This window comes from Kryptolebias marmoratus, linkage group LG20 (genome assembly GCF_001649575.2).
Source record: "Kryptolebias marmoratus isolate JLee-2015 linkage group LG20, ASM164957v2, whole genome shotgun sequence".
In the NCBI taxonomy this organism is placed as follows: Eukaryota; Metazoa; Chordata; class Actinopteri; order Cyprinodontiformes; family Rivulidae; genus Kryptolebias; species Kryptolebias marmoratus.
In genome coordinates, this window is record NC_051449.1 from 1,058,914 (window position 1) to 1,075,340 (window position 16,427).

General features: G+C 40.7%; 1 protein-coding gene across 1 annotated transcript; it reads right to left on the reverse strand.

Annotated features, from left to right (window-relative positions):
• Positions 1-13: 13 nt before the first annotated feature.
• Positions 14-2,220, reverse strand: LOC108246153 (frizzled-8). The gene has a single exon (XM_017433560.3). It carries the CDS (start codon positions 1,986-1,988, stop codon positions 240-242), a length of 1,749 nt encoding a protein of 582 aa, XP_017289049.1. The 5' UTR covers positions 1,989-2,220; the 3' UTR covers positions 14-239.
• Between the last annotated feature and the right edge of the window lie 14,207 nt (positions 2,221-16,427).

Below are 16,427 nucleotides of genomic sequence, written 5' to 3' on the forward strand. Positions count from 1 at the left end.
CACCTCCACACACCCAGCCCCCTCCAGTTGTTGAATAAGGCAAAGAAGGGACATGACTTCAAACTCATCCTGTAACTTTTCGACACACAATGGGAAACAAATTCACATTAAAGAGGCTTCATGTAATGTGGCAGTTTGGTGACTCGGGTTGAATAATTAATAAAATACAATCTTTAAGTCCTGGTTTAAGCCTTGAAATGCGGAAAGAAGATGCATTTGCGCGTCACCCCCCCTGCTGTTCAAACCCGGGACAGCGGCATTTGTTTGGGGCAGGAGACGGAACTGGCCGTCCCGGACCTCCAGGTCAGTCCCGTACTCACGTCGCTGTACATGGAGCCCGCGGAGGCTTTGCTCCCCCAGCAGCAGCGCGTGCAGAAAGTCCTCCACGACTCCAGCGTTTTTCCGGACCAGATCCAGGCCCCCGAGGTGATCCCCACCAGGAGACACATGAAGTACTTCAGCATGAACACGGCGTAGTCCGGCCTCTGCCTGCTCGGGTCCGTCAGGCACGTGCAGTTGTGCGTAATTTCCCACATCTGTCTGTTGTGCTGCTCGTAGAAGTAACACGCCACGATGACGGTGGCTGGGACGGTGTACAGAACCGTGAAAACTCCGATCCGGATCATCAGCCGCTCCAGCTTGTCGGTCTTTGTGCCCCCCTGCTTGATGACGCTCCTGATTCGGAAAAGCGACACGAACCCGGCCAGCAGAAACATGGTCCCGATGAACAGGTAGATGACCAGCGGGGCCAGCACAAAGCCCCGCAGGTTATCCAGGTTCTGGTTCCCCACATAGCAGATCCCGGCCACGGAGTCCCCGTCTACAGAACTCAGAGCCAGAACTGCGATGGACTTCAAGCTGGGGATGAGCCAGGCGGCCAGGTGGAAGTACTGCGAGTAACTGGCGATGGCCTCGTTGCCCCACTTCATACCTGCGGCCAGAAACCAGGTGAGGGACAGGATGACCCACCAGATGGAGCTGGCCATGCCGAAGAAGTAGATGAGCAGGAAAACAATGGTGCAGAGCGCAGGGCCCGTCGTGTCATAGTGGATGTGTTCTGCGCCGTTCTCCCTGCTGCACGCGACCTCCTCGTGCCCGGCGATCAGCCTGACAATATATCCAACCGACACAAACATGTAGCAGGCAGAGAGGAAGATGATGGGCCGCTCGGGGTACTTAAACCTCTCCATGTCGATGAGAAAAGTTGCCACAGTCGCAAAAGTTGAGATGAAACAGAGAACAGACCAGAGGCCGATCCAGAAGGAGGTGAAAGTCCTCTCCTCCTGGGTGAAGTAGGGGTTGTGACACGGCATGGCACAGTTCGTGATCTGGCCCGTTTTGACGCGGTTGTGAAGCGGGTGTCCGTCGCCGCTCACGGGCACCATGGGCGCGCGGCAGAAGCATCCCGTCTCACACGGAGGCGCGCCGCCAGGTTTGTGTTTCCCGGGGAAGCCTCGACCGAAGCCGCTCTTCTTCTTGTTGTACGGCTTCAGGGGTCGGTTGGTGGGCTTGGCTAGGACGGGGGAAGCCGTGGTGGTCTGACTCCGGTTGTAGTCCATGCACAGCGTTTCCTGGTTGCCTTGCTCGGGGAGCAGGTCGCACCTCATCCGGTCCGGCCACGGGAAGCCGTACTGCCTCATGAGAGGCGCGCAGCCGGCTTTGGCCCGCTCACACACGCTCCTGCACGGCGGCAGCGGCTTCTTGTAGTCCTCCAGGCAGATCGGCGTGTACATGCTGCAGAGGAAGAAGCGCAGGTCCGGGGAGCACTTGATCTCCACCAGGGGCCAGAACTGGTGCACCTCCAGGCCGGCCTCGTCCTGCGTGTCGTGGTTGAACTGGTTGGGCATGTAGGTGTAGTTGTAGCCGACGCCTTTGCACAGAGGGACAGAGATCTCCTGGCACTGCAGCTCCTTGGCCGCCATGCAGCGCGTCCCGTGCAGGATGAGGGGGAATATCAGCGCGCACCATCCCGGGATGCTCCTCTCCATCGTCGGCTCCTTCTGTGGTCCAAAAAAAAGTGACTTTAAACTCTGCAAACAGGTCCGATTAACCCCGCGAAGCTGCTCCAATCATACTACAGCTCAGACAGTTTGTGACACTTTGGAGTTCAGGTAAAAACAAGCGTCTTCTCCTCACACAGCTCGGGGACAGTGGCAGCCTCAGCGCTCCTTTGTGTCAGTGCGCTGCGCTCTGCATGCTCTCTGTGGCTGACAGACGCGCGCTGGGCTTTATAGGAAAGAAAGAGGACACTCCCCCCACCCCCCCCTGCAGGAACAGGGAGGGAGTTTAAGGCAAGTCAATCAGGAGTTTGCCTAAAATGTTCTCCCTGGAGGAAGGGTTATAATCGCTCTGTCCTTGTTTACAGACAACTCTTTACAAGAAGTGCGTGTAAGGTCCGTGTGTGTGGTGGGAAGAGAGTTGTGTGTCACAATACATACATTATGTAGGAATGCAGTTAGGTAAAGAGTAAACTAACAGCTCAACGAATACAGCTTTTTAGGTCAACAGAGTAGAACAATGTAGATGCATTAGAGCATCACTGATGTGTATTAAACACAAGAACGTAATAATAACAGGCTGCATGCCTTCTGGAAAGGGTAGGGTTAATGTTCTCCCAGTGGTTGGTTTAAATGATGCTGATTGTTTTACATGCCATTTGTTTAAAAAAAATGAAATGAAATAAATGTTCAATACATTTAAGCACATTTACTGAATCCAGTTTATTGCACAAATTCAACAAAACATCTGATAAATCTCAGCAGACTCACAAATCTTTAGGAAAATGTTCACTTTTTAAATGTTGAAACTGTATTTACACACTTTGATTTTTAAACATGTTTAATATGTTCAATGATTCATGTTTTATGGACACTTTTACTGCAGTCCTGGGCTTCACCTGCTCTGTAATGTTTGTGTCATTCGTGGTCTTAGTTGTGTTTCATTGTATTATGTTCACATCTTGTGTGTGCACTTTTATATGCATTCTTCTTACTTGTAGAGTGCCTTATGTGTACATTAACAATAATCAATCTGCTGAGGGACAAACAGATGGAAACAAGCCTTGGGCTACAATCTGACATTTTTACAAATACTGTGTATTTGTTCATTAACATGCACTGTCCCTGTTTCAAATAAATAAATCAGAAACTTGAATTTATAGACAGGTAAACCTATTTGAATAGTTTTGTTAACTGTCTGGCTCATTTACAGGTTTGCTCTATAGTTCTAAGAAAAAAAAGTAATAAAAAAACAAAAACAAATATGTAAAAAAGATTATTGTAGACAAACACATTTTTCTCTCAGTGCGTTAAACATGAAGTCTTAAAACACTCTAACATGGATGCTGAGGTTTTTATTACAGCATCACTTGGGCTTTTATTGTATATTTTCCAACAGAAGGGATTTTGTTCAGTCTTTGTTTAAAAAGCAGGCCAACCAGTTCCTTCGCCTGCCAGTTCTCAACCTTTGTGAAGTATATTTCTATGCAATATCCCAGCTTTAATGTATTAATAAGTTTGACAGAAGCCAATTTATTCATCATATGGTTCTGAAAACTTGAAGAAAATACAACAATGCTGTCCATCATCCCTCCTCCACAGGAGAGAAAGGCTTCCTGCCTGCTTTGGATGTTTGACAATGTAAAAATGTACATGTAGTAAACTGGGTGCATGTGTGAAAGAATGAGACAATGTGTCTTCATGCGTGTGTCTATGGCTGCTTGTCAGCAGAAGAAATAAACAGAAATGTGTGTGTGGCAGGCGAGGTTACTATGGGCTTGTTAGCCCACAGCGGGGGGTCGTCTTGGTCTAAAGGGAGGGGGCTGTTTGTCTTAACGCTGCTGCCAATGTTTCACTCACTGTATGCTGGGTCGGCGATTACCACACTGCACCACCAGCCTAACAAACAGGACTCTCTGTGTGTGTGTGTGTGTGTGTGTCAGCAAACAGTTTCAGAGCTCAGCCCAAAAGGAAAGAAGCTAACATGGGCAGAACAGCATTGTGATAGCACTAATTAAAGTCATTCACACTTCTTATTGGATTTAACAGCTTCAAATAGAGCTGAGACAGTTTGGCAGACAGGCGGCGTGTTTCCAATCCACAGGTTTTATCAGAACTAATTAGTTGCAAACTTCAGTGTTTGTAAATGGGTGTTTGCTTTAGATCAGCTCGGGGTCTTAAATGGGTGGGGTTGATTGCAAAAATACCACTGTCAGTCCTAAAATGTATAGAAAAAGGCAAATCTTTAATAAAATAAGTGTGCTTTTTTCTTTGTGAGTTACTATTCTCATCCGATGGAAAAGTTGAGCTAATCACTGTGCAAAAATGATAAATATTCAATATTTAAAAACTGATGAGAAGTTATTATTTGTGATAACATAAGAGAAACAGTCCACCTCAGTCGTGACATATATAGTTAGAAATTATTATACTGTGGGTCACTTTCTTCTGAATCTTAAAATCAAACCCAATCTTTCCCAACTTTAACATTTCAGAACATCTTATTTACTCAGTCAGCTTGTTGCATACTGATGCATGCCTATAAAATCTTTGGTATCACATTTAACTTTTGAATGAAGACAGGTAAGTACGTGCACATCACAAATAAAGCTGTGGGCTGCATAAACTTCTATACAGAGGAAGGACCCAACAAAGATCCAGTTTGGATCAACACCTTGTCAGATGAATCGGTCCAAGTGTTGAAAAATAGGTGTGCAGGCTTTTCTTCATTCATCACATTTTAACTCAACATCTACTCGTTTAGACTAATTTTCCTAGAAGTAGCTCTTTTCATATTCTTTTTTTGAGCATATGGCCAACTTGGAGGGAAAGAAATGTTTGTCTTCCATCTGAAATGATACATATAAAACTTTTATTTAGACATTACATATTTTTACTTTAATTTACTCCAGTACAGTGTTGTGGTTTGAACCCAGTCTGGATTCTTATGGTTACAACTTCTGCATAAGGAGTTTTTTTCTATGCTTTTACCACAGAATGCATGTTCTAATTTATGACTGTTTTTATGTAAGTGAAAAAATATAGATATAGGAAAATAATTGAACGTTATTGTGTTTGATTGAACTGTTTTGAAGTCTTTTAGATCTGAGCCACTCAGAAGTTTCCAAAGTTTAGTTAAGTTTTCAAAAACAGTTTCTTTGACAGCTGTGCTGCATGCTTTCAAAATAAATTTTAAAGTCTTATGGCCTCAAACAATAGAAAACACAAATTTGAGTTAAATGGATCACATCTTTTTTGCATTTTTAAGTGTACTTTTTTATACAAGTCACAGTAATCTTTTTATACTGATTAAAAAGATCTGTGGCTCTTGAGTTCTACTTCTTTTAGGAACCAACACTATTGAATTAGTTTTATGGATGCAGCGCACCTCTCTGAGAAGATTTTAAGCAGAAGGCACACGTCTCTTTTTAAAAACAAGCTTCATTCTCTGGGTTACCATAATGACATGTTCAGTGACAGTACTATCACATGCAAGGAATATTATTTTACAGTGTCATGGTGTTCATTTCAGAAGTTCAAGAACTTCTGTTAAAGTCTGCCAGACTACTGCAATCATTAGTCATTAGAGTAACACAGTTGGAAACATTTTTTATCATGTAAGAATGAAACACCTCAGAGATTCTAGTGTTCATTATGTGCAAGAATGAGTCGAAACACTTTGGGGCTGATCCAGATGCCTTGTGCTGGGCCAGCCGTCCCTGGTTGAGCTGTGAACTTCAGGTGAAATCTGTAGAAAACAGGTGCCTCCACGTCCCATCAGAGTGAACACAACAGAAGAATGAGCATCAGTTACACCAATCGCCGCCTATCGGACTGGAACCCGTATTGATTAACAAGGCTGATAGACTTGGTGGCCCCAGCCACCAACTGTCGACTACGCCTCCTGCCTTCTGTGTGCAACGGCGATAGTGGGTTTAGGGTTACACGTTGGCCCCTGCATACCAAATTTAAAAGGGTGGAAATGGAATTACTGCATCTGCTTAGAAGTCAATTTCTGCATTCTCCAGGCTGACCCACTGTAGCACTCCTCTATGTAAGCTCTCTCCTTGCCGCTCCCGTCCTTTCCCACCCGATCTTTCCTTAGATTCTCCCAGGGCTCTCAGTGTTCACAACACTAAAGAAAAAAAGTGGGTGTGTGGGGGTGTTTCTCACAGAGTTACTGAAGCGTGCTGTGAAAGTCTGAAATGTTTGTCTTTGTAACCTTCTCATGGGAAGTTTGGACTTCCCTCAAACTCATGGCCATTCTTTCTATGACACAATGTGTATTTCTGAAGATTAACAACATTCTCATTAATGCTGACTGTTGCAGCTATGAACATACATGACCTTGAGTCTCTTGTGAGTCTTATTGTTTGGAAACTAATCAATAGAAATCTTAAAATGACATTTTTGGTAATGCATAATTTGCAGAATACGCCACAGTCTGGGTTTCTGGTGGTTCTGGTGGACAGCCACCAAATGGGAATGTGTGGATTGTTCTTAGGAAGTTCTGAGGTGTTTAAAGCACAAAATTAAAAAAATATAGTGATATTTAAAGAACAGTTCATGTGGACTGATTGGTAATAGAGATTGCAAATTAGATGTCATCTTTTCAGACAATAATAGTTAAATTTGGGAAAAATTCCTTAGAGGAGAGTTTTGCTTGTAATGAATCACTTTAAAAAGTAGTATTTAAATAAATACAAATTTTATGTAACTTCTTTTATCTTTTCAACTTCTGAGTAGCTCATCACTGAGTAGAAGTCTCTAATTATCTAGCCATGACCGGTGGAAATTTGAGTTCCTGCTTCCTTCTGCCCCTCCTGATCAGTGATGGATAGAGGATTTCTTCCTTCCTTCCTTCCACAGGTTAGATTCCTCAGCATACAGTTCCCTGGCATGTTTACTTAAAGACAGGCTGCAAATCAGCCTGAGGTGGGTTGTTAGGCTTTAAGCAGTCACCCTTAACCCACACACATTCAACACACACCCTGACTGATAAAGTGTGTGTATTGTGTTGGCTCACCTTCCCTCCGCTCATTAACCAGAGCAAACACTGACACAGACCCCTCCCAACCAATCAGTCTACCGCTGAGCGGGACCATGACAGCCAGGTCAGTGTTGATCAACCTCCTGAAACCAAACACACACAGATCAGCGATAAGATATAAAATAGGAAATTAGCTTTAACACACTGATTCACAACATTCAACATCATAAAGTGAACAGTTTGTCTTATTAGTACAATTTACCGTGTGACTCTTTAACAGATAAACACCAAGATTTTAAGGCATCTTTAACTATTAAAGGTATTCATTGTAATGTCAAGATGACCAGTTCAAGAAAATAAAAAGATAAAAAGGAGAAAACCTTAAAAGACATCCAGCAGGATAATAAACTTAAGCAATCAGACAAACACTCAATCTAACAGGAGAATAATGTTATAAAAACACTGTTTAATGTGAGCTACCTACACAATTCACAGCTTTAATAAACAGATTTATTGTATTTTGATAGATAATTTTTAGCAGTTTGGGAGCATCATCTTATTGTTTTCCTTTTTAAACAACAGAATTAAATAATTGAATAATAAGGCTCTCACAATGTGGGAAATAACTTACCTAAAGTATGAAAATGAACACTTGGGTTCTAACTAAACATAGCTGTCCTTTAAACAGCGCTTGTCCGATAATTTAGGAGCATTAAGCTGTAATGATGATGCAGAGGAATAGGGATCATGAATAGGTGAGGTAATGACATTAGGGAAGTCCCAGTTTGACCACTTCTTTCTGCCTCCTACCACTCTATAATCCCTCCATACTGTAGCTTAAATATAGAGGTTGGCTGCTCTGAATTGAGGGTGTTACAGAGAGCCCTTCTAAATTGCCACTTGTTCCTCTGGCGTCATTAAGACTTGGGGGGCAGGAGCCTGTTTTTAATTAGCTACCACTGGAAACGGTAATAGTGTGTTTATAAATATGCTTTTGCTTCATTGGCGATGACGTCTTTTCTGTGGTAAACATCCGTTTGGTTGGCTCTGCTCCTGCACAAACCCGAGGATTCATAAAGAACTGTGACGACAGCCCCAGAGCTCCGGTACCTCTGAGCCGCCGGCCCTGTTTTACTTTCAGCTCAGAGGGGACCCTGTCAACGTGGCCGCTGCGAGCAGGAGCGGTGACGAGGTGAGAAATGTGACCATGCTGAACTGAAAGCCATTAGTGTTCCATTAGTGTTTGGCCTTTAGGAGTGAGCTGTGACACACCAAGGTGACACACCGGAGCTTTTACATCTCACTGCTGAGCTGTGTGTGTCAGGGGCCATTTTAAACACATTAACTCTGTTTCTGATTGAGTAGTGTGTAATTACCCAAATTTAAGTGTTGTAACACTATTTAAAACATGGACATTGCTGTTTTTCCTTTTACTACTGGAAAGTCAAATTATGCCACACATAGTGACAAATTTCAGTCTGCATAAATCAAACTGGTTGTTTGACTAACTTAAACTGTAAATTTTGCAACAATCTCAGTTTGCCGTGTTATCAGCCTTCAAGAAAGGCAGGTGATCATGTAAGTGCCACTGTTTGTTTGTCTGTCTGTTAGGAAAATATCTCAACCAGTTGCCAGATCTTAACGAACTCCTCAGAAATTCTAGATGTTCATCTATAACTGATGAACTGGTGAAGTCAACCGAATTCAAGATGACCACCTGAATTGATTTGAATTTCAGGAGTTTTGCCTCAGAAAAAGTAAACTCAGTGATACTGTTATCATTTGTTTGGAAAAAAAGAGTCTGCCTACGTCATCAGCATGTGTTTGTGTAGAGTTTGTTGCACAGGGCAGTAAATAAAAGTATTAAACTCAATATGTAAAGGTTTCACTAGCAAAACAAAATAATTATTTATAAGATGAGTCATGTGACTGATTGGTTTGTTTTTATTGGCCGTGATGTTTTTTGCCTTAAAAAAGACAAAAACCACTTTAGTTATGATCCAGGATTTTTATGTCGTTCAATGTTTATATAAAAATGTACACCATACTAAAGGAAACCCTATACGTGTTTGTATTTTACTCGTCTCAACAAACTAAAGAAAAAAGTCTAAAGAAAAGTCTTTCCTAAACTTCTACTGGAGTCTTACATCTGGGAGGATCAGTTCTTTTTAAGTACTAAAGTCAGGAGTATAAATGTTTGAAAAAGAGATAAGCAGCTCAGCATTGCTGTCCTGTCTGGGCCATGCCCTCTTCTTCTCAGGCAATTGGGAATTTGGCAGGTTTCCTTCATTTTTGTAGAGTTTCAACTCGTCCTTTCTTCTTCTTTTCTTTATTCTGCTGTTCAACCTCTTGAACTTTTTTTTTTCTTTTTCCTCAACTGTCCTTCTGTCTCAGAATACACGGAGCAGCAAAGCTGGAAAAGCCATTTGCGGCGGATATCAGATGATGTGTAGCTGGAGCTTAAAATAATGAGCACACAATCTATCCGTTGGATAGCTCAGTTTTATTTCCTGGAGGGATTAAGTGGTGTTGTTTTACTCATTTGGTAAAAATTGCACTAACATAGACATTTCCACAGACAGGTTAATAAACACTGACGCAAGCACTCAAGACGTCCCTTGCACACAAACACACATCTGCACAAAGTCTAAACATTCAGCCAAGCACACACCTTCTCATATACATACACCACTCACAAGTGTTCCTGCCTAATATTTACACTTTAATCCTTTAAGTAACAACTTCACATTTACTTAGACAGGATCAAACTGTAGAATAAATAAGAATTAAAAGCCTAAGACAGTTTGGCCTTGAATTTCAGACCTTTCTTCCTATTCCACCTTTAAATAAAAACAGAAAAGGCTGTGTTGGCTTCTCACTGTAGGCAGTGCCCATACATATATTTGTACCTGGAGGCTCGACAGATTCCACACGAAGGTGACGAGTTAACTTTGACCCAGATGAAACCTGGCAGAAACCTCCACTTTCTCTGTTAACCTAACCATCCTGGGCCCAAATCGCTTTGCTAACAAATATAAATGAACACACAGTCGTCTTTTCTTCCTATTAAACTGATTTCCATTGATTTCCAGTCAACACTAATTATAATCCCTTATTCAACCGCCTATCCTAACATCCAAGAATTTAAGTTTTGAGAACTATCCCTCCTTTGGCCCCTTATCTAATCCAATCCTAACCTTAAATTATTCCCAAAACTCCAACTGAATTCACCCCAGACTACTATCCTAAATGTAACAATTTACTTTTATAGGGACTTGCTTTCCGTCCCCAAAAAGTGAGACAGGTTTGCTGCACATTTATGTCCCCGTGATATGAGTAATCCAAACAAAAGGCAGACATGCTTACCCACAGAGGCTCTCAGTAAACTGAGAGTGACCTCGCCTGGCCCAAACAGACAGGAGTGAAATATTGGGGTAATCATGGGTCAGTGTGGGAGGGAGGAGGGGTGAAGCAAAGAGCAGAAGGTGGGTGTAAGAAGGTCAACAATCAGCTAAATACAAAGTTTATTTGCTGATGTACAGTATAAATCAGCATAGCTTGTGTTGCATGTAGGGACTGTTAGAGTTTTTTTTATTTTATTTTAGAAATGAAGTCAGTGTTTTACCTGCAGTAGACAAAGCAATCACATTTATGAGATGCTGTCTTTTTAAACAAGTCAAACTCAAAACCTTTCCAGCAGTTGGAGCACGAGCCATGATAAGCATTTTTATACAATACCTGCTCACCTTTGCATGAGACAGGTGTTTCTATTGCTGCTAGTTTCCTAACCAAACGATGATTATTGTTGTGCTTTTTGTGCATATTATGACTGCTAAAATATTTAGCTGAGTAAATCATAAGTTTCATCTCTCTAATCAACTTTTCTAAAAAAAAAAACTGAGCTCGTACAGATATTTCATTATCTCCCAAGGAAAAACAAAATTTGTTTTTGCTTTTTATAATAACTCAGTTTAACTGTCTGTAGTTGTTGTTCTGGGGTTAGACTAATAAAACAGATAAAAAAACTGATTTCCTACAGTAGCCTCTGTGCATGCAATTACACACAGCAAATACAAGCATTGTTCGGTTAAAAAAGTAAAAACTAAAATTATGTTTTATGCCAATCTTACAGTTTTCATTTGATCTGCTGTGAAATATTTCAACTTCAAGTTGTTTTATGTATGAATGGTTTAAATCATTCATATTTTTGGACATCTAATAAATTTTAGATAATTTATTGTTATTATTTTTTAAATAATTAGCCTATATATAATGACAGGCTGCAGAAGAGGTGTTTAAACTAACTCACAGTAAATGATTGTTACTCAGGTGAAGATGAAGTATGTTTTGTGGAAACTCAGTTATCTCTCAGTAAGCACTATATCTTCTGAATGGCATTCCTAAAGACCCTGAAGGTGCCCCCTTGTACAAATTTCAGCTTTGTCACTCAGCGATGATAAAGCATGCACCGGGGTGTAATTAACCTCGTCTCACCTCAAATAAGTCTGACAACAGGTGCATTTAGTGTGGCTGTGGACAAGGATTGCTGCTGCAAGAGTCCTCATTTAGGAGATAGCGTTGTCAAAGGCTAACCAACTCAAGGAGAGATGGCAGCGAACATTCAGACGCCTTTATAAATGTCAATCTGTGTGGTTGTCTTTTGGCATTTAGTTTGCAAATGAGCGAGGTAATATAACCTGATTGCAATCAACATTTCTCATTTCAGAACTTTTTCCAGACACATTTCAACAGTTGTGATTAAATTTTTTGATTTAGATAAACATTTTTTTCAACAGATTAATTAAATTTTTGAATTTAAAAGGGACTGAAATGACATTTTCTACAGTTTCTGCTGCTATTTTACACATGTAGGCCCATATCGTGGAATTTTCTTTTCAGTGTGAAGCACGCATTTCGCCCCCTGAACTCGACTCCGAAGGTCACAGACGCCAACATGGAGAGACACTCCTTTCTTTTCTGTCAGAGAGTCTTGAGCACTCATGGCACAGACACTCCAAATTTAGAGACACAGCCCTAAGTACATAAAACCTTTTATACCATACAGTGAACAAACGTCTCATCCTGTCCAGACAACAACCCACTAATCTCTGCAAGCTGAAGGTAACCGTTTAGTTTCTGTGGTAACACTGTGTGTTGTGGTTCTCTAAAATAGAGGCTGCATAAAGATTTAGGGATTTAAATTAGTGTTTACATTGCAGGAAAACGAAAAATACAGTCTGACATGGTCAGTTCAAAAGATGTGGTTTCAGAGCTTTACAGGCTCCTCGTGGATGATAAAATGTGTAGAAAACAATCTTCTTTGTGTTTCTTTATGTTGTGCCACAAAACAGCAACATAAATATATATAATTTCATTTTTTTATGTTTTAACACAAGTTAGCATTGTGCAATCTTTAATTCTCGGGACTTTAAATCTTTGCGCATCGAGGTTTGGTGCTTTTGTCAGAAATGCTGCACGTTTGAATTCTGATTATTCTAATATATTCTGAAACAAACTCAAACATTCGTCTTCATGGAATTTGTGCTACTTTTTTATATACAGTTACAAGATTGTGGAAAAGCCTGTTTGTCATTTATTAACAAATTTGTGCACATATGGGCTTAGAAAGGATCAGAAAACTGCAAAAATGATAGCAGCATTCCTTGAACGTCTGCAGAGAGTGATGAAGACTGCTGAGCAATTCACCAGGACTCCACTGTCCTCTCTGCAGAGCATCCACCACTGCAGAGTCCACAAGAGAGCTGCCTCCATCCTAAAGGACCCCACCCACCCCAGCAGGTGACTCATGCAAGTGAGTGATGTCTAAAATTATTCTAATGTGTTGTTACTTGATTACACACTGTTACTGATTTGACACTCAACTGTCACTTGTTTGCATATCTTTATATTTTGACTGCATTTTGCCTTTATTTGCATTACTTTCAATATCATAAATATATTTTGCACATCTTATATTTGTTTGTACCTTTTACATCTATTTTGTAATACTATTATTTCATTGTATTTTTTTTCATAGTTTTATAAATATTTCTGAACAGCTGACTGGAGTCAGCTGAACTGTTGTTTGGCATTTGTGGTGCTCAGCTGTGCACATGACAAGAAACACTTTGAATCTCAAGAAAGAAACATTTTTTAACCAAGCAAATCCCATTGAGATCGCAGATCTTATTTTCACGGGAGGCCTAGGGTTGAAGGCAGCTGAATATGGATGTTTTTAGACTGTGGGAGGAAACCGGAGCACCCGGAGAAAACCCACACAAACATGAAACTCCACAGAAAGACCAGGGCTTGAACCCATAGCCTTTTTCCTGTAAGGCAACAGTGCTGACCACTAATCCACTGTGCTGCCTAAAATACATATCTTTGCCACATTGCATGCTAAAGTTTTAAACAACAATTCTGCACAATTTACGAGTGCTCAGAGTATGTTGGGGATAACTCTCAGCTACCATCACTCCAATCTTTAGCTCAATATCTAGAAATCTGACCAAGTTAAAGTTTATGTGTTTGCTAAGGTTGATTAGTTGTGGCGACCATGTTGAATTAGGTTAGGTTAGCTTCTGTCTTCTTCCATCCACAAGATCTGTGCTTTGCTTTTTATCACATTTTTAGCAATGAAGAATGCCTTTTATGTTTTAAAAAATGGTTTTATGACTACACACATGGCACAGGGTGCATAAAAAGCACAAAATAGTAATTTTAAAAAAAATAAAAATCAGTACTATAGAAAGACAGAAGATAAAAACAAACAAAAAGGATCTGAGCTCATGCTGCTGGATGTCTGAGAGGACAGGTGTGAGTTTTCAGCAGACAAGTGATTGGTTGTTTAAGGCTGCAGTGACAGTTTATGCAGGACTGATTGTGTCAGAAACCTTGCTTTTCTAGAGTTAATCAATGAGACAGAAAGTCTGTTTTTGAAGTCTCACACAAAGAAATATAAAGATGCAGGAGCAAACCTTCTCGTTTACACATTCATCTGCTGTGACTGCCCTCCGTCTGAGTTCATCAGTTCATCGTTGTCAGCTGAGTTTTGATACAATCACCATTCTTTTCCTTACATAATACAAGGAAGTCAACTTCTGGTTTGTTTGCTTTAGATTTTTGACAAGTTTAAAGTCGAAACTTTGTGATAGTATTTTTACCTTTAGTATTACTGAACAACCTTACTTTGTTTAAGTTTAAGATACAATGGTTTTTGAACTGTTTCATTGTTGGTGTTTCCTGCAGTTATTCTGTATTTTTACTTTTATTTTAAGATCTATGCAGAAGAAGTTATTCATTGCACACCATCAAGAAAGGTGAGTGATCATGAAATTATTTGTGTGTGTGTGTGTTCATTTGTTTCTTTACAAAGTATCTCATGAACCACTGAATAAACTTGAATGAAACTCTCAGGAAGTAACCACTGGATGTATATCCACAGCTGATTACATTTTGAAATCAACCCAAAGAAAGATGGCTGCCACAACCAACTGAGCTTAACAAACAAAAATGGCCATAACTCGATCAGTTTCACACATGTTGAGCTAAAACTTAGCGCGGTAGAAGCTGGAAATCATCAAGTGCTTAATAAAGTATAGAATAAACATGTTTAGCTTTGAAAACAGAGTCATAGGCCTTCCAAATATTTTAATACAATAACATTCATGACAAATCTCTGAGCATTTGAGAACATTTCCTGCTAATGGTCTCTGAAGTAACAGTTGGAGGAAGTAAAGGCTTCTGTAGGTGGGTGTTTTTGGTGTCTTCACATTAATCCTAGCAGCTACCTGCTGTCCCTCTGCAGAGGAGCTGGGAGCATTGGGTTTCACTGGCGGGTCTTTTGACCGGGCTCACAGGGGATGACAGGAGATTCTGAGTGCTGCACAGGCACTTATGAAGGACGCACATTGTTGTTAGCCCTGGGGAGAAAACTGAGTGGTCTGGCAACAGAGGCGGAATTTCCTACTGCGATGTTATCTCACACAAGACATTTAGCTTTAGCCAAATGATAGAGGGGGAGAGAAAAAGGCACGAACGAGGAGAGGGTGGACAAAAACGAGTGAGAAACAGAAGAATGGAGAGAAAAGGTGAACAAAGGAGGAGGAGGAGAAGAAAGAGCATAAAAGAAGACCTTACAGGAACAAGAGGGGGAGTTAAAATGATCTATTTTATGTACTTTCTCAGTATGCACAAACCCCTGCTGGTATCAGCCTCTAAAGCTTTCATCAGTTCCTCCTCTGTGGGATGGCACCATTGGACCCAACGTATTTACATCTGAAAGTATTCTCTGCTAACCAGAGGGGTGGGACGTAAGCTGAGTCAGATCAGAACAGCACAAAGAAAGTTTATAAATTTCTGCAGTTTATAAGAATCCTTAGGTTAGAGCACAGAAGTTATAAAAGGTAAACAGTGGCTGGGTGACTCAGATCAAGAGTTAGGTTCCATTTAAGGGTTAAAAGAAGTTAAAGCTGATTGTTTATGAGAACATAGATCAAATTTTATGCTCAGACACTCTGTATACCTGACAGGTGTGGCTCGGTACCAACAGTGAGTTGTTCAATAATTGCAGGGTTGGTGTTCTGAAAATCCAGCTCCTCTTGTTCGTGTGACACTGAATCCCATGTTGCTCCTAATGGGCGGTCCAATCTCCTGCACAGCAGCGCTGCCAGCATTGGTGTGTGTGTGTTGGCTTTTTGTACTTTGAGTTTTCTAAAACTGTCATGTTTTCACCTGTTTTTGATTTATGTGTTTTTCTCTTTCTTGTCGTGTCTTTTTGGTTCTGTTACTGGCTTATAAAGTTGTTGTAATGTTCACCTCAGATCATAATAAAGCCCCAGCATTACTTGAATGAATGAATTTTGAGTTTTAGACTAACATTATCTTAAATAAAGGAATAATGAAGTCGTAGCCATTTTGGTCAAACCTTGAAAATAACTATCTGTAATCTAATGCTACTTTTTATCACGAGGTGCCACACTCAGAGTGTGTGTTATGAATTAATCTCAGGAACCACCACAACAAACATAGCACAATATCTGTAAAATAGACTGAATTAAAGGTCTTTTTGTTATTTCTAAGCTGATCTGACTGTTGCAGCAATTTGAATTGAGCTGACTCCAAAAGTTAACCTGCAGAAGAAAACCCAGTGATTATTTCCTGAAAGTTTCATTAAAACCCATCCAGTGGTTAATAAGCTAGTTTGCAAACAATTTGAGTAAATTCAAATAGTTAATGGCAAAGTTTTAAACTAAGATCTACTTGATCAGTCAGTCAGCATAAAGCTGGGAATCAGTCTCAGCTACTACCACATCAAGTTTTAGCTCAATGTCTGTAAAAGTGACTGAATTGTAGCGAATTTGTGTTTCATTAAGTTGATTAGCTGTGGCAGCCATCTTGAACCAAGTTGACTCCAAAAGTTAATCAGGCATAGATGTATA